At 51.6% G+C, this 25,076-nt stretch overlaps 1 protein-coding gene across 4 annotated transcripts in view; it reads right to left on the bottom strand.

Moving 5' to 3' along the window:
• The window catches only part of MYH11 (myosin heavy chain 11), a 125,697-nt gene that overhangs the window by 55,761 nt on the left and 44,860 nt on the right, over positions 1–25,076 (bottom strand). For 2 of the 4 annotated variants that reach the window (XM_043560451.1, XM_043560453.1), the window contains exons 4-7: positions 18,294–18,321; positions 3,880–3,982; positions 2,346–2,366; positions 94–186 (exon numbers count right to left, since the gene is read on the bottom strand). In XM_043560451.1, the coding sequence (XP_043416386.1) occupies positions 94–186; positions 2,346–2,366; positions 3,880–3,982; positions 18,294–18,321 (245 nt within the window). The remainder of the gene's footprint in view (positions 1–93; positions 187–2,345; positions 2,367–3,879; positions 3,983–18,293; positions 18,322–25,076) is intronic. The other 2 variants (XM_043560452.1, XM_043560454.1) reach the window with 1 other exon arrangement.

Genomic DNA, 25,076 nt, shown 5'->3' with positions numbered 1-25,076 from the left:
TGCGCCCTCCACCCCTTCCGTCGCGGGCCCCCTGCATGCACAGACTCTGCATCCTCGGGCAGGGGAGGACGCCACAGGAGTTTTGCTACTTACAAACCGTGAAGAGTTGTCGTTCTTGACCGTCTTCGCGTTGCCAAAAGCCTCCAGAATCGGGTTTGCTTGTAGAAGCTGCTTCTCCAGCTCACCCTAAAAGTTACCCACATCTAGTTAAAGGAGAAAGTAACCCAGGCACTGACAGTTCTGCCCTAGACGGATGTTGTCCCCAAACTCTGCCCTTAATCTACAGGTTCTCTCCTATCCTATAGCCTACGCTGTTTGAGACTCCAATGCCCTTGTCCAGGTTTGCTCAAGGATTTCAGGAGAGAAGCAACTGGCTGGGCTCTCTGATAGCTAGGACACCGGATCCCTAGCAAGGTCACTTTTTGACCAGGGCTTGCTTATCTATACAATGCCATTTCACTCAGAACCGCTGCACAATGTTGGGGATGTCATTTATATCGTAATGAATTCTGCTCCTTGGAGTTGTGCAGTGCACAACCTGCCCTGCTGTCCACGGCGGTCCTGCTACTGCTCATGTTTAACAAGCATCTGTCTTCAAGCTAAACCACTACAATCCCTCTCCTGACGGTTTTAGGGTGATTTGTTTTTTTAAGTTGCAATTTTTCTTTTCTCAGGGCGAGTTGCCTGAAGTCTTTTACGAAAGACAAACAGAGAATACAAAACCTGCGGGGAATACTTTTAACTGACTGGCAGGAAAAAGCTTCAAAGCAGGTTGCCTGAGCTTCATTCATCAGGTTAAATGCAGCTGAGACTGCACACAGCCCACTGGCCCTTTCTGAGGGGGTCTCCTGTGCACAAACGCAGTCATGTGATTAATCGTGGCGGGAAAGGGCCAACGAGGTAACGCATGCCGAGAAAGCAATGAGCTGCTTTTGCCTAGCCCCAAAACACGGCAGTTGCAGACTGGTCCAGTGGCCTCCCGTCCAAGCTCCTCCCCCAGGTCTCCCTCGGGGAAAGGCTGGGTTCTGAGGGTTTTTTCCTCGTTCCCTCTGCTGTGCTCCCAGCCCCTTTGCTCAGACCAGCAGGCCAGGGCTAAAGAGAAGCCAGGAATGGTTCTAGAGGGGGAAAGGAGCACACAGCTCTCTCCCTGGGCTGCTGTACACAGGGAGGGCATCATGGGTAAGCTGTCCCTAAAGGGGACAGTGTTAATTTCTCCACGTGCTCTCTGCATCTCCCAGAGATGAACCTATCTGAGCGGACCCGCGTACACATACGAGGAGAGCATGGGGCTCTCCTTGGCTGGTGGGAAGAAAACTAAAGGGATTACTCCTGTCAACCCAAACTTGGGGTCCCAATATCCACCGAGAAAGATTCCCTTTCTAGAATGGGAAATCCAGCTGGTGGGACCAAAAGATCCTTCTCGGGGGGGCTTTAAACATGGGGGTCTGATCCAATCCATTCATGGTATGGATGATGAGACTGTGGCTCAGAGAAGTTAAGTGACTTGGCCAAGGTCACCCAGGAGCAGATCCCAAACAAGAACCCCAATTGTCCTTCTGATCCACCCATGCCGTTGCCTCCCAGGAGCTAACTAAGGGCTCAGGGTGATCCTAGCACATGCTAGGGCTTCTGAGGGTCTCTTCCAGAATGGGACCCATACGTCAGCCCCCCAAGCTCTGCGTTAGAGATGAGTTTATATCTGCAGAGGTCCACGCAGGACCCTGTCGTGTGTCGCGTAGCTGGGGCCTTACCATGCCACCAAAGCCAGGGCATCGCCAACCCCAAGTCTCCCGGCTCTGGAGCCTCGGGTCAAGCAACGAGCATGCAAAGACAGACACACACTGCACACACATGCACAAGGGCACACTGGTGCGTGGGGGGCAGGGCTCAGGGAAGAAACTTAGGGAGGAGGGAGGAAGGCATGCCACAGCAGGGCCATTAACTGACTGTCAGTCAAGCCAGGGAAGCTTTAGGGACAGGCAGTCCTGAAACGCTCAGCCGGGTGGGACAGACGCTTCTGGGGCGGTCCAGTCAGGGGAACCGGTGGCAGATGCGTTCATGGGAAGGGCGAGGAGATTCGTTCTGAACTGGGGACATCCGTTCCTGGCTGGAGGACACCCTGGGGCATTCCGACGGGGGTCCTGCGGCTGGTGTACGGGCCCCCACACCACACCCTGGCATCCGACCGCCGCAGGACTGCACTCCGGGGAACTGGGTCTGGGCTGGGAAACTCGAGGGCCCCTTCTACCATCAGCTACGGGACTCAGTGGGTGCGTCAGGAGCATGCAGGCCTAATACACTCTGTGCCTCCCGTCCACACCAGGAAAACACTCTCAGTTACTCACGTAGGCAAAAGATGGGCCTTGCTGTGGTTGAACGATACAGTATAAAAGAAACGTCAGTGTTATTTCAATCACACGCGCGCGTCGGGGTCTGGAGAATTAGGATTTCCATTCCCCGCCCCCTCCCCGCCCCCACCAGACAGCCTGGATTCCCCGAGATAACTAGGGAGGCAGCGGCTCTCCTTTGATTCCGTGGCCTTTCGGTATTGCTTGCTCCCTTTTAACATTTCTCAGCGACTGAGACGTCGCAAAAGGCTTTGTAACTGCTGGGGCCGAGGGGGGGCTCTTTCAAATGTTATCAATGAGACGCGTCTGAGACGCGTTTGCGCGCACAGAGACCAAAGCGTCTGACACATCGTAGGCACCTGGTAAAGACCAGTTATTAAGCGTTATTATTTCTTGTGTCGAATTACGATTACAGGGAGGGAAAAGACGGCGGGAAGCAACGTTTAACTGCCAGGTAAACTTAGCTGCGGGGTTCTAGGCTCCTGCACGCTGCGCCAGAGACAGCGGGGAGAGGCAGGACCCTGAGTCTCCCGCAGGGTTCCAGCGCCCGTGCCCGCTCCCCCAGCGCCTCCGGGCCAGCTGTCCCTGTGACTGAGCCACCTGCGAGGGCTGGAGAGCAAGACCCGGAATGGCAGGAACCGGGCCCCCCCCCCCCAAAGCTGTCCTGAAGCATCCACTCTGCCATCTCCCCGGCCCTAGACCTTGAGACAGAGCGCCCCCCTGAGTGTCCCCTCTTGTGGGACAGATGCGTCAGCGCTAAGACAGAGGAGGAGAGGGACGGGCCGAGGAAGGGAGGGTTCCGGAAACCTACTCTTCTTTTCCTTCCGAGCCCTCAGGCTGCGGCAGCACGGGTTTATCTGCATGGTTATTTGACCGTCTCTCTCCTCCCCAAGCGTCTGGAAGCCCGGTGGGTTAGAATGACGGCATCGCTCGGACTCAGCACCGGACCCCATCCCACGATGCCCGCCACCCAGCTGATACTCGGGCAACTGAGCTGGACCAAAGCCCAGAGCTGGGTGACGCTGGTATTCCCAGGCCCTGGGGTCCCAAAGGGGCACGTGGAAGAGGGAGGGGTACGTCTCAGCTCTAGGGAGTTTACAGCAGTGGTTCTCAATCAGGGGCACCTGGGGATGCCTGCAGACGTTTTTGGTTGTCACCACCTGGGACAGCCTCTCGTGGGGAGAGGCCAGGAGGCTGCTCAAAGTCCTACAGCGCCTAAGGCAGCCCCACAGCAGAAAACGGACTGGTCCAAGATGGCAGTTCCCAGTACTGGGAAGCCCTGAGGTGAAGCAAGGGTCCTGCGGTGGCAGGAGAGGGCTCGTCCCGTCTCATGGAACAGGACCCTCAGGACGATGATCCTGGCTGAGGCGAGGAAGCAGCCAGGCCCTAAGGGCCCATCCGGGTGGGACAAGACCACCCTTGTGAGTTGCTGGGGCAAGGGGCCGGTAAATATGGGCCTGGCCCTCGCACCAGAGCCCAGAGACCCGTGTGCTAGGTCACGACCACAACCACGGAGGGGTGCTGCACTCACCGTGATGCTTGTGTCCTTCTTGCCCTTGTGGGAGGAGGCCACCACGGCCAGGTACTGGATGACCTTCTTGGTGTTTTCCGTCTTTCCGGCTCCAGACTCGCCTCTGAAAGACACGGGAACAGTGAGCCGCTGGAAATCACTGTCCCCGGTGCTCTGCGGGTATCTTTCTGCAGCTCCGGGTCATTTACCAGGGAGGCTTGCCCAGGGTCGTGCCACCGGGACGGAGCTGGGCCGGGCCTCAAACGCTGGCCACTTGCTCCATCTACTCCTGAGAGGATGCAAGAAAGAATTCAGATGGCAAGACAGAAAGAGAAAAACTGAGTTTTCCCACCAAGATCCAAACTTAGGTTTATTTGGACTCCTCTATTTAAAAAAAATTTTTTTTTAACGTTTATTTATTTTTGAGACAGAGAGAGACAGAACATGAACGGGGGAGGGCCAGAGAGAGGGAAACACAGAATCTGAAACAGGCTCCGGGCTCTGAGCTGTCAGCACAGGGGCCCGATGTGGGGCTCGAACTCACGGACCGTGAGATCGTGACCTGAGCCGAAGTCGGCGCTCAACCGACTGAGCCACCCAGGCGCCCCTCCTCTATTTTTTTTTTTAAGTTTATTTATTTATTTTGAGAGAGGGTGCAAGAAGGGGTAAGGGCAGAAAGAGAGGGAAAGAGAGAGAATCCCCAGCAGGCTTCTCTCTGTCAGCACAGAAGCCAACAAAGGACTCAAACCCACAGACCATGAAATCATGACCTGAACCCGGAAAGAACAGAGCAGAAAGAACACTGAGTTCCTCTATCCCCCTGGAGCTCAAGGTGCACAGCCTCCATCACCACCAACGTCCCCCACCGGAGCGTTACGCTTGCTAGAATCAATGAATACACTGACACAGCCATCACCCAGAGTCCAGAGCTCACCAGAGTTCGCTCTTGGTGTTGTGCACTCTATGGGTTTCGACACGTGCCTAATGACATGAACCCACCATTATAGAACCACACAGAATAGTTTCTCTGCAAATCATCTACTTTTAAGACATCACTAGCTTTGTTACCAATAGAAAGATCAGGCAAAGGGCAGCCTTCCAGGAAGGAGATAGGTACCTCTCACAGCACCAGAACCTAAAGTCAAAGATTTAGAAGCTTCCCTTACAGGTTATCTTACCAGCTGTTGGGCAGATATCAGCCACTTCACCCTCTGGTGAAGCCCACTCTGATTGTAAGGTGGCTAGCTAATGATCGGAGTCAAACATCAAAGAATGAACCTGGTTGAAGTAATTCACACTAAAGTGTAAATGACTGATACATTCAGATGGGCAGAGCATTGTTTGTTTTTTCAAAAGAGTACTCCTAGAAAATGAGCAGATTTTTTTTTTTAAATCAAATGGCTTTTTCAAACCACCTGCCTCTCTTGGCCACCAAGGATCATCATAGTGGGACTGTTTAATCTGAGGTTTCCAGATACTGCCTCTAACTCTCCCATTCTTTCTAGTTAATTGGAAAGACAGGGCCTCAACCAAAACTTTCGTCCCTTCTTGTCCTCCCCTCTGGTTTTCTTCTCTTGACTTTCCCTTATTTGCCTAGACTCTGATTTTCTGAGCTCGCTGAATATTCTGAAACACAAGAGAGCATTTTTGTTAAGTCTGGAAAAGAATGCGTCTACCGCGAGGTCAGCTCAAGGTTGTGCATGCTGAACCGGTGCCACAGCACTAGTTCAGTCCCTGCTCTTTTTTTTTTTTCCTAATTAGGAAAGAAAGAAATGAATTTGCCCTGCCAAGGACCCGCTAACAACTTTGCTCGGGGCTAAAAAAGAAACACGTGGAAACACGTGTGCTGAATTTCCGGACCTAGTGCCCTGGGGCCCGACGTCCAGACATCAAGTGTCTGATCTCCAGGTATGAGGACACATCCTCAAGCCAGGCTCAGTACAGCCCTCTCCCTCTTCCTAATGGTCTTTATCCCAATGGCCACATTATTTCATGTGGCCTCAGAGGCACTTTGTGAATGGGGAGCCGTGGAGTCATTATGCCCCTTTCTTCAGGGGGAAAGAGTCCAAACCAAAAAAAAAAAAAAAAAAAAAAAAAAAAATTTAAGGAGAGAGTTGACTTTTTTAGGAGTAGAGGTCATACACTCACCGTTTCACACGCGTTGTCTCCTTTACCTTCCCTCTCCTAATCCTGAGGGTACGACATACCACTTCCTGGTTATTACAGAGGTGGAACTCTGGCCCAGAGTGGGTAAGCAGCTTGCCCTAGGTCACACAGCGAGGCAAGGACACAGTCAGGTCTCTGATGCCGATGTCATCAGGACTCTTTCTACTGCATTTTGCCCAGTCATTCCATAAGACAGGCCCAACGCTCGGGGGACTTGCTTTAGTACTGAGGCCAGAAGAAGGGCACAGGAAAAGGAATTGATGTTTGTTGAAGGCCTACACTCTGCTAGGCACTGGGCTCACGAATCTTTTCATAAACCTCCCAACAACCTAACAAAAGACTCACTGGTGATCCCCGTCACGCCCCTGGGGAAACTGAGGCTCAGGGATTGTTGGAGATCGTGACTGCTCCTGCTATCACACAAAGAGGTAATGGAGAAGAAATGAGGTCTCAGTGTGGGTCTCTTCGATGCCACAGCTGCTGTTCTGCCCGTTGCCTTTTTATTTTGGTGAGAAAAGAGGACGGAATGTTGAAAAGACAGAGTGAAACCCAGAGTGAAGCCCTCTCCATCCAAGGGCTCTTCCATATATGTGGGAGTCTTGACTCGCCTTGGCAGGCTCTTTGAAAATGTAACCAGGGCTCAAATGAACCGAACTACTCAGTCATTTATACCTTAGTATGAATTACTTCAATCAGGCTAACCTCAGAATGCTTGACAGACATCATCCGGGCTGAAGGGGCTAGCTTCTCATCAGAGCAAGAAGGAGGAGAGAAAATCTGAGCATGGGAAGTCACCTGGGCAGGTGGTCCCGAGCCTAATTCCGATCTGAGGCAAGAGTCAGGACGCAGTGTACCCCGCGTCCAGATCCCCAGATGCTCTCCTTTCCCATTATAACCTCCTCATTTTCCATCTTTGTTTTCAGCCTCTCCTGCCTCTTCTCTTTTACAACAAAGATGTGGCATGACCATGATTGTGGCCTTGGCCTTCCACCTTACAAGGGAGGGGAAGAGGGGCAGACGCTCCAGGAATCAGCTCCTCCCCCTGTGGACTGCTTGGCTCAACAATTTCCAAGTTTTATTGATAAAAATAAATTGTCTTGGGAGGTTGTGCCAAAGAAAACACCCCGAGCTCCAGGCTCATGGGTGTCTGAAGATTGATGTGCTCTGGGCTGCTTTCAAAACATTAGTATCTTTGCTTTTTTGACCTCTGATCTCTGGGGGTGAAGATGCCTTCCTGATCCTAGCACCCTAAACCACTGTCCTGTTTCATAGGGCCCTTGCTGCCTGGTCCCCTCCTCGTGACCGTGCAAGGCCTCCTGGCCGTGTAATTACCCCACTGCCCAGTCCTGCCCCAGCGGCAATGATAGCTTATGTTGCTGCCGTCTTCAAATTCTTAATGCTTTTTGAATAAAAGGCTCTGCATTTTCATTTTGCATGATTTTACACATCATGTTGCTGGTCCTGGATCCCAGGGCTGAACCCCATTTACAAGCCCATTTCAGCCTGCAGTCTGCCCTTGGCATCAAAGCCACATTAACTCTGGGTTTCTTTTTTTTTTTTTTTTTTAATTTTTTTTAAATGTTTATTTATTTTTGAGACAGAGAGAGACAGAGCATGAATGGGAGAGGGGCAGAGAGAGAGGGAGACACAGGATCGGAAGCAGGATCCAGGTTCTGAGCCATCAGCCCAGAGCCCGATGCGGGGCTCGAACTCACGAACAGTGAGATCGTGACCTGAGCCGAAGTCGGCGCTCAACCGACTGAGCCACCCAGGCGCCCCTTAACTCTGGGTTTCAAGCTGTTCAGTCCCCAGTCCTCAGGTGACTCCTGCTCCTGTCCTCCAGCTGTCCAACTCCTACATACCCTGCAAAGCCCAGGTAAGCATTGCCTCTCTTCTGAATACTGCCTCTAGGCAGAAGCAATGCCACCTTCCCCCACAGCATTAATCAGCAGAATAGCACAATGGGCTCCAAGGTGAGACTGAGTTCAAATCTCTGCTCCGCCAGTTACCGGTATGACCTTGGGTGGGTCATTTAACTACTCCCATGCCGTGGTTTCCTTATCTATAAGACAGGCATAATTAAAGCACTTACATGATTGCTATAAGGATTAAATGAGCATGTATATATATAAAATGTTCAGAACAATGCCAGATATGCAAAAATGTGAGCTATTACTCCTTACTAATGATTAATTTCTTCCCTAACGCTTATATCAATACTTATATATTAATGCCTCTACAATGCTTATATCCTGTTTATATCAATAATGTCAACACGTATTCTATTACTAAAATATAAATCACGTCCTATTTTCCCACTGGATAAGCCAGGAGGTGGCAAACCATTCCTGTGAAGAGCCAGACAGTCAATACTTTAGGCTTCGTGGGTCATGCATTCTCGGTCCCAACTACTCAGCTCTGCCGCGGTAGCCGGAAAGCAACTAAGCACGGCTGTGTGCCAATAAAACTTTATTTACAAAAATAGAGGAGGGCCTCATTTGGCCCACTGGTCAGAGTTTGCTGACCCCTGGCTGTATCTCCTCGTGCTCTCCTGCCCATTTTAAAGTTTAACATCCTTCCCAGGGCCTAGAAGACCCCCTCACCGCCCTCTGATCTCCCCCTCCCCTACTCCCTTCTCTCTTAATCTAGCCCCTCGTCACACACGGGTTACTCCTTGAACACACAGCTCTCTCTCAACCCAGGGCCGCTCCAAGCCTCACCCATGCTCCCAGGTTTACTTGCACCGTATGAACTGCTTCCTAGACCAGACAGGACTCGGGTCTAAAAATTAGATTTGCTCCCTTTCCAGCTTCCTGACTGCATAATCATCTGTAGCAAACTGTTAGTCCCAGCTGGGCTTACCTTGACCCCTGCTACTTTGACAAAGCTCATACCCTGCTATCAACATGTTGGTCCTCAAATCACTCTGGCTGATTTTAACATTGGCCAAAATGAAATTTAATAAGCAGAGCTAAGCTGATGACAGTTCCGGGGCGACTGGATATATTGGCAAATAACAGCGGAATGGTTGGGATTGCCTTTGCAACAACGGCCAATGCCTGCTTTTTTTTTCCCCCTCGAGTTAGTTAACATACAGTGTAGTTAACTAACTACACTGTCTTGGCTTCAGGAACAGAACCCAGTGATTCATCTCTTACACATGACACCCTGGGCTCATCCCGACAAGTGTCCCCCCTAACGCGCATCACCCGTTGAACCCACCCCCTACCCCCAGCAACCCTCAGTTTGTTCTCTGTATCTGAGAGTCTCTTAGCGTTCGCCTCCCTCTCTGTTTTTTCATCTTATTTTTCCTTCGCTTCTCCTATGCTCATCTATTAAGTTTCTCAAATCCCACACAGGAGTGAAATTATATGGTATCTTTCTCTAACTTATTTTGCTTGGCATAATCCATTCTAGTTCTAACCATGTTGTTGCCAATGGCAAGATTTCATTCTTTTTCATCACCTAGTATTCCATTCTGCTGTGTATACAAACACACACACACACACACACACACACACACACACACACCCCACATCTTTATCCATCATCAGGTGACGGACATTTGGGCTCTTTCCATAACCCAGCTACTGGTGCGGCCAATGCCTGCTTACTGGGCACTGGCTAGGGGACAAGGAGACTGTCCCCACCCTCACTGAGCTCCCATTCCAGGAGAGGGAGACAGACCCTAGCCAAGGAAATAAGCAATTAGGGTCATTTGAGGCTCTGTTATTGCCGCCAGGGTGGCATGATGGGGGGCCGAGATGGAGGGGGGGGGGCCATGGGTGGGTCGCCAGAATGGGAGCGGAGCCCTACAAAATGCAAAGGAGCCCTGCAGGAAGGACCAAGGGTAGGGGGCAGCCGGCAGAGGGGACAGCAAGGGCAAAGATCCACCGCAGGGAAATATTCTGCACACGCAGGGAGCAGGGAGGAGCTGGTGTGGCTGGAGCGCCAGGAGGGAGGCGGGTGGTGGTAAGTGATGAGGGAAGAAAGGGGCCAGATCACGGACAGCCTTCTCGGCTGCGGTAAAGAGTTTTGCTTTCATTCCAATGAGTACAGGAAACCATTTCAGGAGAGGAGTGGGGCTTGAGGACCCGTGACGGAAACATCAAAAGTGCAGGCAGCTGATTCTTGGGGGGGGGGGGGGCGGCGAAGAGGGGGGCTCACCAGGAGGCAGTGGCATTGCTTTCTCTCTTACACAAATTAATTCATTGAATCCCACAAACAACCACCCAGCGGAGCACCTATTGCCCCGTTTTACAGATGGGGAGACTGAGGCTCGGAGAAGTTAAGCCACTTGGTTCTGGGAGCATACAAGCTGGTTGGTGATAGGGCTGACCTCAAAACCCAAGAGGTTTGACTCTGAAATCCACACCCTGCTGTGCCATATGACTTCTCACAATGAGTAGCTATGGAAGGAAGGAAGGAAGGAAGGAAGGAAGGAAGGAAGGAAGGACGGAAGGAAGGAAGGAAGGGAGGGAGGGAGGGAGGGAGGGAGGGAGGAAGGCAGGGAGGAAGGCAGGCAGGCAGCCAGGCAGGCAGCCAGGCATGAATGAGACATGGTCACACTGGGGAGCAGGGGGGGCACGGCTGCAGGAAGTTTAGTTAGGGGGCTACCACAGTGGTCCAGGCAAGAGGTGAAAGGAGCCTGAACGAGACATGGGCAGAATCAGAGGAGTGGACGGAGGTAAGAAATACTTCAGAACCATGCTAATGCAGAAAACACTAGCTATAGGCTATTTAAATTAGTTAAAGTCAGTTAAAAAAAAACCCAGCCCCTCAGTCACATGAGCCACGTTTCAAGTTCTCAGCAGCCATCAGCACACAAAGCCTTATTGGCCGGCACTGTTTTATTTATGTATTTTTTTTAATGTTAATGTTTATTTATTTTTGAGAGAGAGAAAGACAGAGGATGAGTGGGGGAGGGGCAGAGAGAGGGGGAGACACAGAATCTGAAACAGGCTCCAGGCTCTGAGCTGTCAGCACAGAGCCCGACACGGGGCTCGAACCCACGGACCGCGAGACCATGACCTGAGCCGAAGTCGGTCGCTCAACCGATGTTGTGGGGTGGTTCCCTTTTCATCCTCACGGCCTCTCCATAAACCCGGCTCAGAGAGGTTAAGTGACCTGTGCAGGGTCACACAGGTCAGAAGCCATCTGTAAGTAAGCCATACTCTTCCCTGCTCCCCTCTGGTGCAACGTTAAATCCGTTCACTCAGCAGATGTGGACAAGAAATGCCATGTTCCTACAGATGCCGACGAGCAATGCTGTTTCTTCCTGGGAACCTTGGGAGGTGCGAGGCTCACACACATGCCTGGGGCACAGGTGCTCCAAAGGCTCCCGCCAGCTGCTCACTCTATGACCTTGTTTTATGTGCCTTTCTGTTTAAAGACCCTTTACCATATATATTGTTGATTCGCTAACATCGAACTCATGGCCAACAGCCCTGTAACTCATGTCTGAATGAAGGTCATCCAACCCATGAATTTTCTCTATCGGACATATCCAACCGTCTTGTGCTTAGGAAGCCAACACTTCAGGTCGCCTGGGTGGCTCAGCTCCTTAGGCATCCGACTTCGGCTCAGGTCATGATCTCACAGCTCGTGATTTTGAGCCCCCGCGTTGGGCTCTCCACTTTCGGGGCAGAGCCTGCTTCGGATCCTCTGGCTCCCTCTCTCTCTGTCTCTGACTCTCTCTCTCAACGATAAATAAACATTTTTTATTTTTTTATTTTATTTTTTTTCAACGTTTATTTATTTTTTGGGGGACAGAGAGAGACAGAGCATGAATGGGGGAGGGGCAGAGAGAGAGGGAGACACAGAATCGGAAACAGGCTCCAGGCTCCGAGCCATCAGCCCAGATCCTGACGCGGGGCTCGAACTCACGGACCGCAAGAGCGTGACCTGGCTGAAGTTGGACGCTTAACCGACTGCGCCACCCAGGCGCCCCAAATAAACATTTTTTAAAAAGGGAAGACAGCACTTCAGCTGGAGGCTTGGGGGGCATTATCAACAGCGAAGTCACCAACCAAAAGCCACAACAATGCAAAAACTGTGGTGCTAAATCTAGCATGTAAGGGACACTTGTTCACAGCCAGAGAGCTGAAACAAGGTGGCAGGGTTCCCTCAGCTGGCAGGCCACTCAGACTTTTCCTGGCTCTGCACGTGTCCTCGAACGCCCCCACAAGCACCATGAGCATCGGTTGGAGGTTACAAATACATATCAGCAAGTAGCAATGAATTTGCAAACATGGCATCAGTAAATAATCAGGACTGATCGCACGTATATCCTTATATACACGCTTACATTTAGTTCTTAAGTCCGGAAACAATCAAAGCTACAATCCACGGGGGGGGGGGGGTGTTAAATAAAATACGGCATGTCTGGGCAGTCACTAGGAGGAGGGACGCTGGTTTATGTCTGATGACATACAACACACTGCGAGGGCACTGCTGAGTAGAAAACACAAGGGCAGACCAGCACGCACAGAAGGCAGCTGGATCCTCCTGGGGAGGGGAAAAGACCCGTGTAGCCCCGGGAACACTGGGTCAGCGTTCTCCTGCGGCAGAAGTTGTCTGGGGCAGAACCACAGCCGCCCCTCAAAGGGCGTGAGCCTTCCAATTTGCCACAGTCCCCACCACTCCCTATTGTGCTCCTGGCCTAACCCACCCCTTCCTGTCACCTGCCAGGCTCCCCTGAGCATCTGCCTCTGTCAATCCTGGTCTGGGGATACAAAGAACGTTTGTAAGCAGCTATCTGTAGAACCCCTGGCCACGCCTAACAATGCATCAAGATAATATGGACACACTGATCATGAATATGGATCGCTAACATTCATTGTCACTCTGGACATTTCTTCCCCTTGCTTTCGCTTTCGTGGCTGAGCAGGAAGTGGCACTTGCGTTCGCAAGTAACTTACAAGTAACAACTCTGTTCACTGCGCACAAAACGGCATCACCGGGCCCTGCTCTCAGTGCTTTCCATGAATTAACCCACTGATTCCTCACGACTGCCCTGTGAGGTGGGTATAGTTGTCCATTTTGCAGGTGAGGAGACTGAGGCTCAGACAGGGTAAGTGGCTCTCATGGCAGAGCTGAGTCCAGGACTCCCTTCTTCCCCGTCTAGCTCACGGGCTGCCCCTAAAGTGAAAATCTAGCCTGTCCTAGAGCCAAAATGGCTTCATGTTGACGTGCTCAGGGCATCAAACTGTCGTGACAGTGTCACTTAGGAGCGTAAAGGACCCCAGTACCTCCCCCCACAAAATGCTTTACTTTGTCAGCCAGGAGAGTCGGCTAACAGTCTGAGGACCCCCATCCTGGGCTGGGCTTGCTCCCAGTCGAGGCTCCCCAGGAGCTGAGACCAGGGGCCTCTCTTCAAGCCTTGCAGGCACAGGTAGTCCCAGAAGTCTTTCTGCCACAAAGCCTGCACCCAGGGGTCAGCAATCTGGGGGATGAACCAGACATTCCCACTGCAAAATGTGCATCAGAATCTCCAGGACCCCCTAGTCTTCCCCCAGCTCACGCCTCCCTCCCCTTCCGGGCTCCCAAACGGGCCCCAGAGGGGTGGCATTTTAGCTCCTTTCCTCTGCTGGCAGGGACCCTGCTCCCAGGGCCACGCCACCCCCTCTCCACCCCAAGGCAGACAGGCGCACGCAGTTCCGATCCAGCCATACCCTCGGCGTCCCCTGCGAGCATGCCTGTGACAATGTTTGCCTCCCTCCCAGCTCACTGGCTGGCCTCCCCGCTTTCTCAAGCACCCCACACTAGATAAAAATGCGGGAGTGCCCAGCTCTGCCCCAGGCACCGAGTCAGAAGACGTGGTATATATACGCAACGGAATATTACTCAGCCATCAAAAAGAATGAAGGACGCCCGGGTGGCTGAGTCAGTTAAGTGTCTGACTCTTGGTTTCGGCTCAAGTCGTGATCTCACCATCCATGAGTTCGAGCCCCACATTGGGCTCTGCGCTGACAGCGTGGAGCCCGTTTGGGATTTTCTCTCTCCTTCTTTCTCTACCCCTCCCTGGCTCGTGCTGTCTCTCTCTCTCTCTCTCTCTCTCTCTCTCTCTCTCTCTCTCTCTCTCAAAATAAATAAATAAACTTAAAAAAAAAAGAAGGAAGTCTTGCCATTTCCAATGACATGGATGGAGCTACAAGGCAATATGCTAAGTGAAATAAGTCAACCAGAGAAAGACAAATATCATGGGATTTTACTCACAAGTGGAATTTAAGAAACCAAACAGATGAACATATGGGAACGGGGGCGGTAGAGAAGAAAGGGAAACAGACCACAAGAGACTCTTAACGATAGAGAACACACAGGGGTGATGGAGGGGGAGCGGGGTGGGGGATGGGCTAGATCGGGGATGGGCATTGAAGAGGGCACTTGTTGGGATGAGCACCGCGGGTTGAATGCAAGTGATGAATCACTGAATTCTACTTCTGAAACCAACACTGCCCTGTATATTAACTAACTAAAATTCAAATTAAAAAAATAATCAAGGGGCGCCGGGGTGGCTCCGTCAATTAAGCATTTGACTCGAATCAAGCCATGATCTCATGGTTCGTGGGTTCAAATTGACCACACAGAGCCCTCTTGGGACTCTTTCTCTCCCTCTATCTCTTCCCCTCCCCCTCCAAATGGAGTAAATAAACTTTAAAATAAATAAACAAACCCTGACTCTGCCCCCCCCCCAAAAAAAAGTCTCCGGGTGAAGCCAGGGGATCAGTTTCTTGGTCTCTTGAACCAGTCACTAAGGAACTGATGTACAGCCACATCTGGGGACAGAAGTCTGGCAGGACCCACACCCAGGGGTACCTGAGATGGCTTTACGCAGGACATGGTCCAAAAGCAACCTGACCAGGAAAGGGGCGATTGGCTCAGATATCACTACCAAACCCAGAAGTTCAACCTGCGCCAGGTGGTGAAGGTCATGTTAGGTCACCTGGATGTCACGTGGATGTGAGGTGCCCCCTGGCATGGTGGGGTGAAGGAGGCACCTCACTCCCGTGTCATTCTCCCCCAAAACCATGACCTCCGTCTCATGACCAAGAACATCAGACAAATCCAGACGGAGGGACGTTCTACTAAATCCTCCATCAGTCCTCAAAATCAGCAGGGTCATGAAAAACCAGGAACGCCCGAGAAACTGTCCCAGCCAGGGGACGCTCAGGCAGACATGATGATTCAATGTAATTCTGGATGGGATCCTGGACCAAGATAATACTGGAAAAACTAGTGAAAATTAAGGTCTACAGTTTAATTAATAGTAACATTCCAATGGGGCGCCTGGGTGGCTCGGTCGGTTAAGCATCCGACTCTTGGTTGTGACTCAAGTCACTATCTCATGGTTCAGGAGTTCAAGCCCCGCATGGGGCTCTGCAGTGACAGCACAGAGCCTGCTTGGTATTGTCTTTCTCTCCCTCTTTCTCTGCCCCTCCCCTGCTCTCTCTCTCTCTCAAAAATAAATAAATACACATTAAAAAAAATAGAGCAGGGTGCACCTGGGTGGCTCAGTTGGTTAAGTGTCCGACTTCAGCTCAGGTTATGATCTCAAAGTTTGTGGGTTCGAGCCCCGCATTGGGCTCTGTGCTGACAGCTCGGAGCCTGGAACCTGCTTCAGATTCTGTGTCTCCCTCTCTCTGCCCCTCCCCTATTCATTCTCTCTGTCTCTCAAAAACAAATAAAAACATTGAAAAGAGAGCAGAAGGGATAAGGGGAGATGGGGTGAAAGCAGGAAGCCTACATGGGAGGGAACACCGGCCATAGGTAAAGAACCCAGTGGAAAACCTTTGGAAACCCTGTAGTTTTATAAGAGGCAATGTTTTCCCTGGGGGGGAGTGGCAGAAGGCTGCTGTCAGCCTGAGCCACCTCCCCTGGAGGAGAGAATGACCCAACACTGGCATCTCCCACCACTGAGTCTGACCAACCCAGTGGGAAGTACAGGGATGGGGGTTCCCAGGTGGCTCATGCAAGCCCCCCCAGACCCTAACAGCACCAGCGTATGTCCCCAAGTGGCACCTCTGGGCCCCTTGAATGGTCAGAAAGATCTGATCTGCCTCTTGTCCACACCCTCACCCCAGCCTGTAAGGCCCTGCTCTCTGACCACATCCTCCTGCCCATCCCCTTCTGACCAGCCCTTTCGACTTTCTCTGTCCCCCAAAAGGCAAATGGTCCCACACCCCATAAACTTTGCCCTTGCTGTTCCCCACATGAAACTCTTCTCCCAAATTCTCCCAGGGTTTACTCATCACAAAGATTTGAGCTCATGCTTTGTAAGTGGTTGAGCCAGCATGGGCAGGCTGCAGATCTTTCCCCCTAAACCAATGCACTAAATATAAAAGCCACCAGCCCTGGGAATGGCTCTTCCTAGAAAGAGGGCTTCTTCTGGGGGACATGCTCAGGCCAAACTGATCTCTCAGTTTCTTAATTAGAACATGACTCATCGGACCCCAGGGCCTTTGCACATGCTGCAACCTCTCCCCTCCCTTCTTCTTTGCCATTTCTGCCCAGCAGAAGAGGGGCACCTGGGTGGCTCAGTCAGTTAAGCATCCAACTCTTGATTGTGACTCAAGTCAGGATCTCATGGCTCGGGAGTTCAAGTCTCACATCGGGCTCTGCGTTGACGGAACAGAGCCTGCCACAGCGCTACTTTGGAGAGGCCTTTCCTATTTTCCCCGGTTAGAACAATTCCCATTTACACATTCTCCTAGTTCCTAATATATTTCATTCTTTGTAACTTTCACAGTTTGTCATTATACACTTACTTTGGTGATTTAAAAAGTGTGTATGTATTTTTTTTTCTAGTTTCTGAAAGGTCGTCCCTTCACAGGGTGAAGCAATAAAGTCAAAGAGCATAAAAGACAAGTATGTGACTATTGTCCTCCTGCTGTTTCCCTCTTGAGAACAGGGATCCTTGAGAAGAGGGATCCTGTTTATTTTGGGCTCATTCCCATCTGCCTAATGGTCACCAGGAGGCCTGGCCCACTCAGTCTGTTGGGTAACAAATGATGGAGGGAGTGATACAGGGGTTCAAGTGGGAGCGACGGGTATGGGCCTCTGGTTGCTGCTGTAACAAATTACTAGAAACTTGGCATCTGTGACCACACAACTGCGGCAGTCAGACGTCTGACACGGATCTCAATGAGCGAAAGCCAAGGTGTTGGCAAGGTTGTATTTTCTTCAATATTTATTTTTGAGAGAGAGAGAGAGGGGGATCGAGAGTTTGAGAGAGAGAGAAAGAGAGAGAGCGCACTAGTAGGGGGAGGGGGGGCAGAGGATCTGAAGCGGGCTCTGTGCTCACAGCAGGGCCCGATGTGGGGCTCGAACCCATGAACCATGTGACATGACCTGAGCCAGAGTTGGATGCTTAACCAACTGAACCACCCAGGCATCCCAGCTTGTATTTCTTCCTGGGAGCTCTAGGCAGGAGTCCAGCTCCTTGTCTTTTCCAGCTTCTAGAAGCTGTTCTCACCCCTGGCGTCCGCTCTCTTCAAAGCCAGCAACCTTAGGTCAAGTTCTCACATTGCATCTCTGGCCCTCTGCCCTGATGTCTCCCCTCTCTTCTACTTTTAAGAACCTTGTGATTATATTGGGCCATCTGGATAACCTTGAAAATCTCCCTATTGTAAGGGCAGCTGATTAGCAACCTTAATATCATCTGCAACCTTCACTCCCCCAGGCCACATGACCTGCCATGGCCACGGGTTCCAGAAGTGAGGATGTGGAGATCGCTGGGCACCCATCGCTCTGCCCATGACAAGAGGGGTTTTCCTGAATGTCAAAGATTCTCTGAATGGTTCTAAATTGAGTAGTAGCTTCTGACGACGTCTTTGGGCCTTCACCAAAGACACAGTGACCCCAACCACTAAATATGGCACAGATGTGGTTGCTGATTGTGAGAGTTTCAGGCAGTAGTTTAACACAGGCCCAGATTTCCTCCCTCACAGAGATGCCCTCTCCCTTCACAGGGCTGTTAGGCAATTAGATGCAAATCCGTCTGTGAAATATTTGCTTCAGGGCCTGGCACGCAGTAAGCGAGCACAAAATGCTCGTTTTAGAAAGGCGGATGGTGTAGAACAAGATGGAACCAGGCATCACTGACGGGTTGGCTGTGCCGGTCTCAGCATGAGGCCATCCGCGGAGCAAACGCTGAGTTTGCTCTGGGACAGCTCCCTCGAACGCATCAAAGAGCCCTGCCCTCAAGGACCTTTTTCTTCAGTAGGTTGGACCTCAACTGTAGAAAAACAGGAAAGACGAGTTCCACTTACGTGCACAGAATGGACTGGTCCTCTCGATCTGAGAACAGAAAGGAAAAAGGCCGTGAATTAGAATCAGCTCCTAGCTAATGGCCCTCCCCAGCCCCCCCGCCCCCGTCCTAAACTCCTGCTCACTGGCCCCACCAAAGGTGGCAAGGGGCCAACTGGGCTCTTTGCTCAGGGCACAGGGGACAAGAGCAGAGCCAGGAGGGCAGCAAAGCCCTTTTAGATACTCTTCCCTACCCCTGAGAGTCCTGGAGGCGGCCCCAGAAGGCTGCTGGAGTCTGACTAGTTCAGAAGGCAGTGGCATCCCAGCCCCACCAGCTGTGGGGGGGTCCCAGGAGCTCACTCTGCCAGATGGAACAGACTGGGGTCCCACTCGGCCACTTTCCAACTCTGTGGCGTTGGGTGAATGGTCTTAACCCCTCCGTGCCTCAGTTCCTGCACCTGGAATGTAGGGAAGTGGACAGTTTGGGTTTGAAAACCTAGCATTTTCCTTTTCTGGGAAGACCATCCCGTGTTCCTCTAGGAGACGTGCCCCCGGCCCCACCCCTGGCATCATATACCCCATGTTGGTGGGGCTGCCCCACTCGGTCCCCCAGCCAAGTGGATGGGGACGCACAGCAGGTGGACAGAGCCCCGAGGGGCCTTACTTCCTGCCCCCAGATCCCAAGGAGCCCGTCCCTGCCATTTCTGAGGCCGGATCCCCAGTCTTCCCACCCCATCTGTGAGCCCCCTGATAATCCTGCATTCATTCCTTTCCTAGATAAGGTGCCAAGCCGGTCTCCGTTGCTGACCACCAGAGAACCCAGGCAGGGGACACAGGGCATCGTGAGATTAAACACAATCAAGCAAACGTTACAGATCACCTTCTACTCTTAAAGGGGCCTCAGAGGATGGAGCCAGGCTCCGGAACCCACTTCCACTCCTGCGAGGGATACTGGCAGAGTTACGGACACCTTCAATCCTTGGCGAATGAACCGTAACTGAGAAATCAGAGCATCCTGTCTGCCGATGGGCAACACCAGAGTGGAAGGCATTTCTGAAATCCACTCTATGGATCCCCCTCTCCATCTGCACCTCGCCAAAGATCTCCCTAGATCTTGTCCCATCCCCCTCCAAACCCCTCTCACAGCGATCTTCCTGATGCACCGAGCTGCCGATCACTCTACGACCTAACGCTCTCCCACTTTAGAAGTTTGTCAGAGAGTCCAACGTAAACTTACCATGTGATCGGCACTCCAGTTGTTGGCATATACCCAAGAGAACTAAAAGCCTGTATCTCTGCAAGACGGACCCCTGAACATTCACAGCAGCATTATCGTAAGAGCTAAAAAGTGGAAGGGACCCAAATGCCCATCACCTGGTGAATGGATAAACAACAGGTGGTCTATTCATACAAGGGAATATCATTCAGCCATAAAGACGGTGACGTACTTGTCACACAAGCTACAACACGGATGACCCTTGAAAATACTGTGCTAAGTCAGACACAAGAGGCCACATATTGTAGGACTATGTCTACACAAAATGTCCAGAGTGGGCAAATCCATAAAGTCAAAAAGCAGATCAGCAGTTGCCCGGGGCTGGGGGTGGGGTGACTGCAAATCGGCATTTGGGGTTCTGAAACCGGATTAGGGTGTTGCTTACATAATACCGTCGGTTTACTAAAAACCTCTGAAGAGTGTACCCTTAAAATGGGTGAATTTTTGGTACGCAAATATTATCTCAATAAAGCCGTCTTTAAAACGCCAGTGCCGGGGCGCCTGGGTGGGGCAGTCAGTTAAGCGTCCGACTTCAGCCAGGTCACGATCTCGCGGTCCGTGAGTTCGAGCCCCGCGTCGGGCTCTGGGCTGATGGCTCAGAGCCTGGAGCCTGTTTCCAATTCTGTGTCTCCCTCTCTCTCTGCCCCTCCCCCATTCATGCTCTGTCTCTCTCTGTCCCAAAAATAAATAAACGTTGAAAAAAAAATTTTAATAAAACGCCAGTGCCCTGGGGCACCTGGGTGGCTCAATTGGTTAAGCATCCGACTTCGGCTCAGGTCATGATCTCACAGTCTGTGGGTTCGAGTCCCGCATTGGGCTCTGTGCTGACCGCTCAGAGCCTGGAGCCTGCTTTGGATTCTGTGTCTCCTTCTCTCTCTGCCCCTCCCCCTCTTGTGCTCTCTCTCTCTCTCTTTCTCTGTCTCTCGAAAATAAATAAACATTAGGGGCACCTGGGTGGCTCAGTCGGTTAAGCCTCTGACTTCAGCTCAGGTCATGATCTCACAGTTGGTGAGTTCAGGCCTTGCGTTCAAGTCTGTGCTGACAGCTCAGAGCCTGGAGCCTGCTTTGGATTCTGTGTCTCCCTCTCTCTCTGCCCCTCCCCCTCTTGTGCTCTCTCTCTCTCTCTTTCTCTGTCTCTCGAAAATAAATAAACACTAGGGGCACCTGGGTGGCTCAGTCGGTTAAGCCTCTGACTTCAGCTCAGGTCATGATCTCACAGTTCGTGAGTTCAGGCCTTGCATTCAAGTCTGTGCTGACTGCTCAGAGCCTGGAGCCTGCTTCGGATTCTGTGTCTCCCTCTCTCTCTGCCCCCCTACTACTCATGCACTGTCTCTCTCTCAAAAACAAATATTAAAAAAAATAATAATAAGCCAGTGCCCTTAGAGAAGACCCGTACTCCAGAGCAGGGCACCCAAGGCCTCTGGTGACCAGCCCGGCCCACCTCCCAGCCTCAGCGCCCATGCGTCCTTTACTTCAATGTGCAGTGACCCCACGAAGCATATTCTTGCTTTTGTTCAGATCGCTCCTGCTGCACAGGCCTTCCTTTCTTTGTTTCCTGACCACCTCCTGGTCCCTCAGCCTCAAAGATGACACCTCTTCCAAGAAGTCTTCCCCACGGAGAGGGAGCCAGGGGATGGCTTGGCTGTAAATCTCCTTCAACAATGTCAACCTTGCACAGATAGGTAACCTTGCTAGAGACACTAAGCCCCAAGAAAAGCCTCCAGCCCCCTCAGTAATGTCGGCCTCCAAGCTCCTCCCAGGCAGACCTTCAGGAGCTGTCACTGGTTCCTGCCCTTCCCTAAGACAGATATGACATTTCGTGCCCCTGGTCCCATGGTAGTTGTGCTCCCCAGGCACTCGGTCCCAGGTGGGCTTTTTTCCATTCCTTGTGTCTGTGCCCCCACAGGACCATGAGATCCTCAGGCAGAAGCACCCAGTTCTGGAACTCTCTTCCTTCAGTTCCTAGACCTCCCAGCTCCCCAGCCCTGAGCTCCAGATACAGAAAGTTTAGCTTGTTAAAGCTACCCCCCAACCTAGAGGAAGGGCACTTCTTGATGGGGAAGCTCAATCTAGGTGCGAAAAATTGACTCGTTTATTCATTCATTCAACAAATACTTCCAGGGTATCTACCATGTATCAGACATGATGGCGAGCCCTAAAAATATCCCATGGTAGCAGGTAATACATAGCACTTCCTCTGTGCCAGGCCTTGTTTGAAGCACTGACCTGTTTTAACACATTCAGCCCTTGCACACCCTAGAGATAGGTTATCTTATTCCCATTACACAGATGAAGAAATTGAGGCACACAGAAATCTTAAAACTTGCCCATAGTTACACAGCAGTGGATGAGGCAGGATCTGAACCCAGCACCTACTATTTATTGGGACAGACACAGTGGCAGGCACTTCCTACGTGTGACCTTTGATCCCGACCCTTTCCAGGTTGAGGTAACAGAGGTTGGGTGGCCCAAAGTGACATGGCCACTTCGGTGACCGACTAGGGTTTTGAAGCACTGTGGGTCAGAGTGTGGGCTCTTTCTGCTTCCTGCAGTACAGGAGATAGAGAGTGGGTCCTGAGGGGCTCAGGCTGCAGGGGATCCGGGAAGGTGCTGGAGGACAAGCCAGCTTGGGGAGACCAGCACGGACCCAGCCACGTGAAGGAGTGAGGGCTCTTCCCAGGCCAGGAAAAAGCTATGCTCAAGTCTAGGTGGAAGAAGGAACCCAGGCATGAAAGAGTCTCTGCATTGGAAGGATCCACTTCCCAAGAATTGGATCCTAAATCTGTAAACCTGTCCTACCACCACTGTCATGGTCGGTCTAAGGACCATCTCATCCAGCCCACATTGTCTATCTCCCTATACTGGAAACAAGTTTTACTGTGGAAGTGGGGGCTTGTATGTTTTGTTTAACATTGTATCTCCAGTACCTGGATAGATGGATGGATGCATGGATGGACGGATGGATGGATCAACGGATGCATGCATGCATGGATGCATGGATGGATGGACAGATGTATGTATGTATGTATGTATATATGTATGGATGTATGTATGTATGTATGGATGGATGGATGGACGGATGGGTGGACGGATGGATGGATGGACGGACAGGTGGACGGATGGATGGATGGATGGATGGATGGATGCATGGATGCATGGATAGATACATGGATGAACAGATTAATTGGTAGATACATGGATGGATGGATGGATGGATGGATGGATGGATGGATGGACACATGGATGGATGGATGGATGGATGGATGGACAGATGGATACATGGATGGACAGATTAATTGGTAGATACATGGATGGATGGGTGGGTGGGTGGGTGGGTGGATGGATGGATGGACACATGGATGGATGGATGGATGGATGGATGGATGGATGGACGGATGGATGGATGGACAGACAGATGGATGGAACTGGAGAATGCCATTCCTGTGTGTCACTGGGGAGCAGAGAGGACAGTAATGACCCTATCTAGAGGGGCCATTTATGTCACAGAAAGATGTGGCCCACCGCAGGGCAAGATGAATGGGATGAATGAGCAAGCTCCACGGATCCTATGCCACCTCCAGTCAGACTTCCTTTTCTTCTCTCAGATTACAGACGGACATCTTGGTGGCCTGGTCGAGCCAAACCCTCACGGCAAAAGGCAGAAGTACCAAAAGACTATTTTGTCTTTCTTGCTCTCACGTTTTCCACCTTGAGGTGGTAGCACGGGCCTCAGCTGCCTGTGAGGGCCACGTTCAGGGGCTGTGGAGACACTCCATTCAGGCAAGCCTGACCTCTGAGCTGAGGCTAAGGGAAGGCCCTTGCAGGGAGAAGGGCCCCAGGAAGCCAGAGGACAGAGAGACAGAGCGCTCCCCTTCCACATTGGAGCTCCCTCACCACACAGTCCCCTCTTCCAGTATAGCTGTACTGACTGCTACCTACACCCCCATCTTCTTCTGTGATTCCTGGCCGCCCCATACCTTTCCAGAAACACCCACACCTGTGTCTAAAGACAGACACCCAAGTTGGTTACTCCAACAACATCAGTAGTAGCAAAGGCCAGAAGCAAACTATTTAACTGGCCCGTCCACTGAAGAACAGTTAGTTAAGTAACTGTTAGTATTTAAATTCTGGCACGGCCGTATATTGGCACATTAGGCAGCCAGGAAAAAGAACCCGGGAGGTGTTTACAGACTGACGCAGAACACTCTCTATACCAAGATATATTAAGCTAAAAATCAAACAGCTAGGAAACACAGCACTATGACTTTTGTGTTTTAAAAAGAGGAATATACATACACATGCATGCACACACATGCCCACACACACACGTACGTGTATATGCATCAGATATATTGCAAAGACACACTCTAGATGTGGCCAACAGTGGCTGTCCCCGAGGGGAGGGTCTGAGGGACTGAGAATCAGAACAGGAGGGACCCTTCCTGTCACTCCATCTGCTTCTAACCTGGTCATGTTGGTGATGGGAGCAGGCATAACCATTCCCTCATTCCACCAAAGAATGGTCAGCGAAAAAATACTCTTTACTGCTCTCGAGGAAACCATTCTAACCCCAAAGCTTAGGACACAGGAGAGGAACAGCGGTCACCCACGACGCCCCCCAGCGGCTCCCCCCTCTCCAGAGTGCTCACTGCACCTGTGTGGAGCTCCTTCGGGACAGCGACCCATCCAATTCCCACGGCAGCCCCAGAGGTGGGCACTGACATCACCCCCATTGTACAGATGAGGAAAACAGAACGCAGAAGTGGGGTGACCGGCCAAGGTCACCGTGGCCTCCCAAAAGAGAGGTCTGCTCCGAAACTCAGAAGGTGACCTTATTTAGAGAGAGGGTCTCACAAGCGGAATTAAAGGATCTCCAGATGACATGACTCCGGACCTGGGGTGCAGCCTAAACTAACAACGGGTGTTTTTATTTCTAAGAGAAAGGAGGATGAGATTAGAGACACAGGGGGAAGGAGGAGGCAGCGGCATAAAGAAGGAGGCAGAGCCCGGAGTGACGTGTCTGCAAGCCCAGGACTGCAGGCCACCACGAGGAGCCACGAGACAGGCATGGCCCAGATTCTCCCCCAGAGTCTCCAGAAAGAGGCAATCCCACCAACGCCTTGACTTCAGGCCAGCAGAGGCGTGGGAGAACCAATCCCATGGTTTTTGGCCAGGACATTTGCAGCTGCTTGTACAGCCGCCCCAGAGAACGGGCACAGTCGCATCCAGATGGCCAACAGGTACATGGAAAGATGCTCAACATCACTCATCATCCGGGAAATACCAATCGAAACCACAATGAAATACCACCTCACACCTGTCAGAAGGGCTGACATTGACAACTCAGGCCACAACAGATGTTGGCGAGGACGTGGAGATGTTGGTGGGAATGCAAGCTGGTACAGCCCCTCTGGAAAACGGTGTGGAGGTTCCTCAACATATTAAAAACAGAACTACCCTACGACCCAGCAATTGCATTCTTAGGTATTTACCCAAGGGATACAGGAGTGCTGATTCATAGGGACGCGAG

This window comes from Prionailurus bengalensis, chromosome E3, assembly GCF_016509475.1.
Source record: "Prionailurus bengalensis isolate Pbe53 chromosome E3, Fcat_Pben_1.1_paternal_pri, whole genome shotgun sequence".
Lineage (NCBI taxonomy): Eukaryota > Metazoa > Chordata > Mammalia > Carnivora > Felidae > Prionailurus > Prionailurus bengalensis.
The sequence above is the reverse complement of the archived record's forward strand: the minus strand, read 5'-3'. Positions and strand labels throughout refer to the sequence as shown.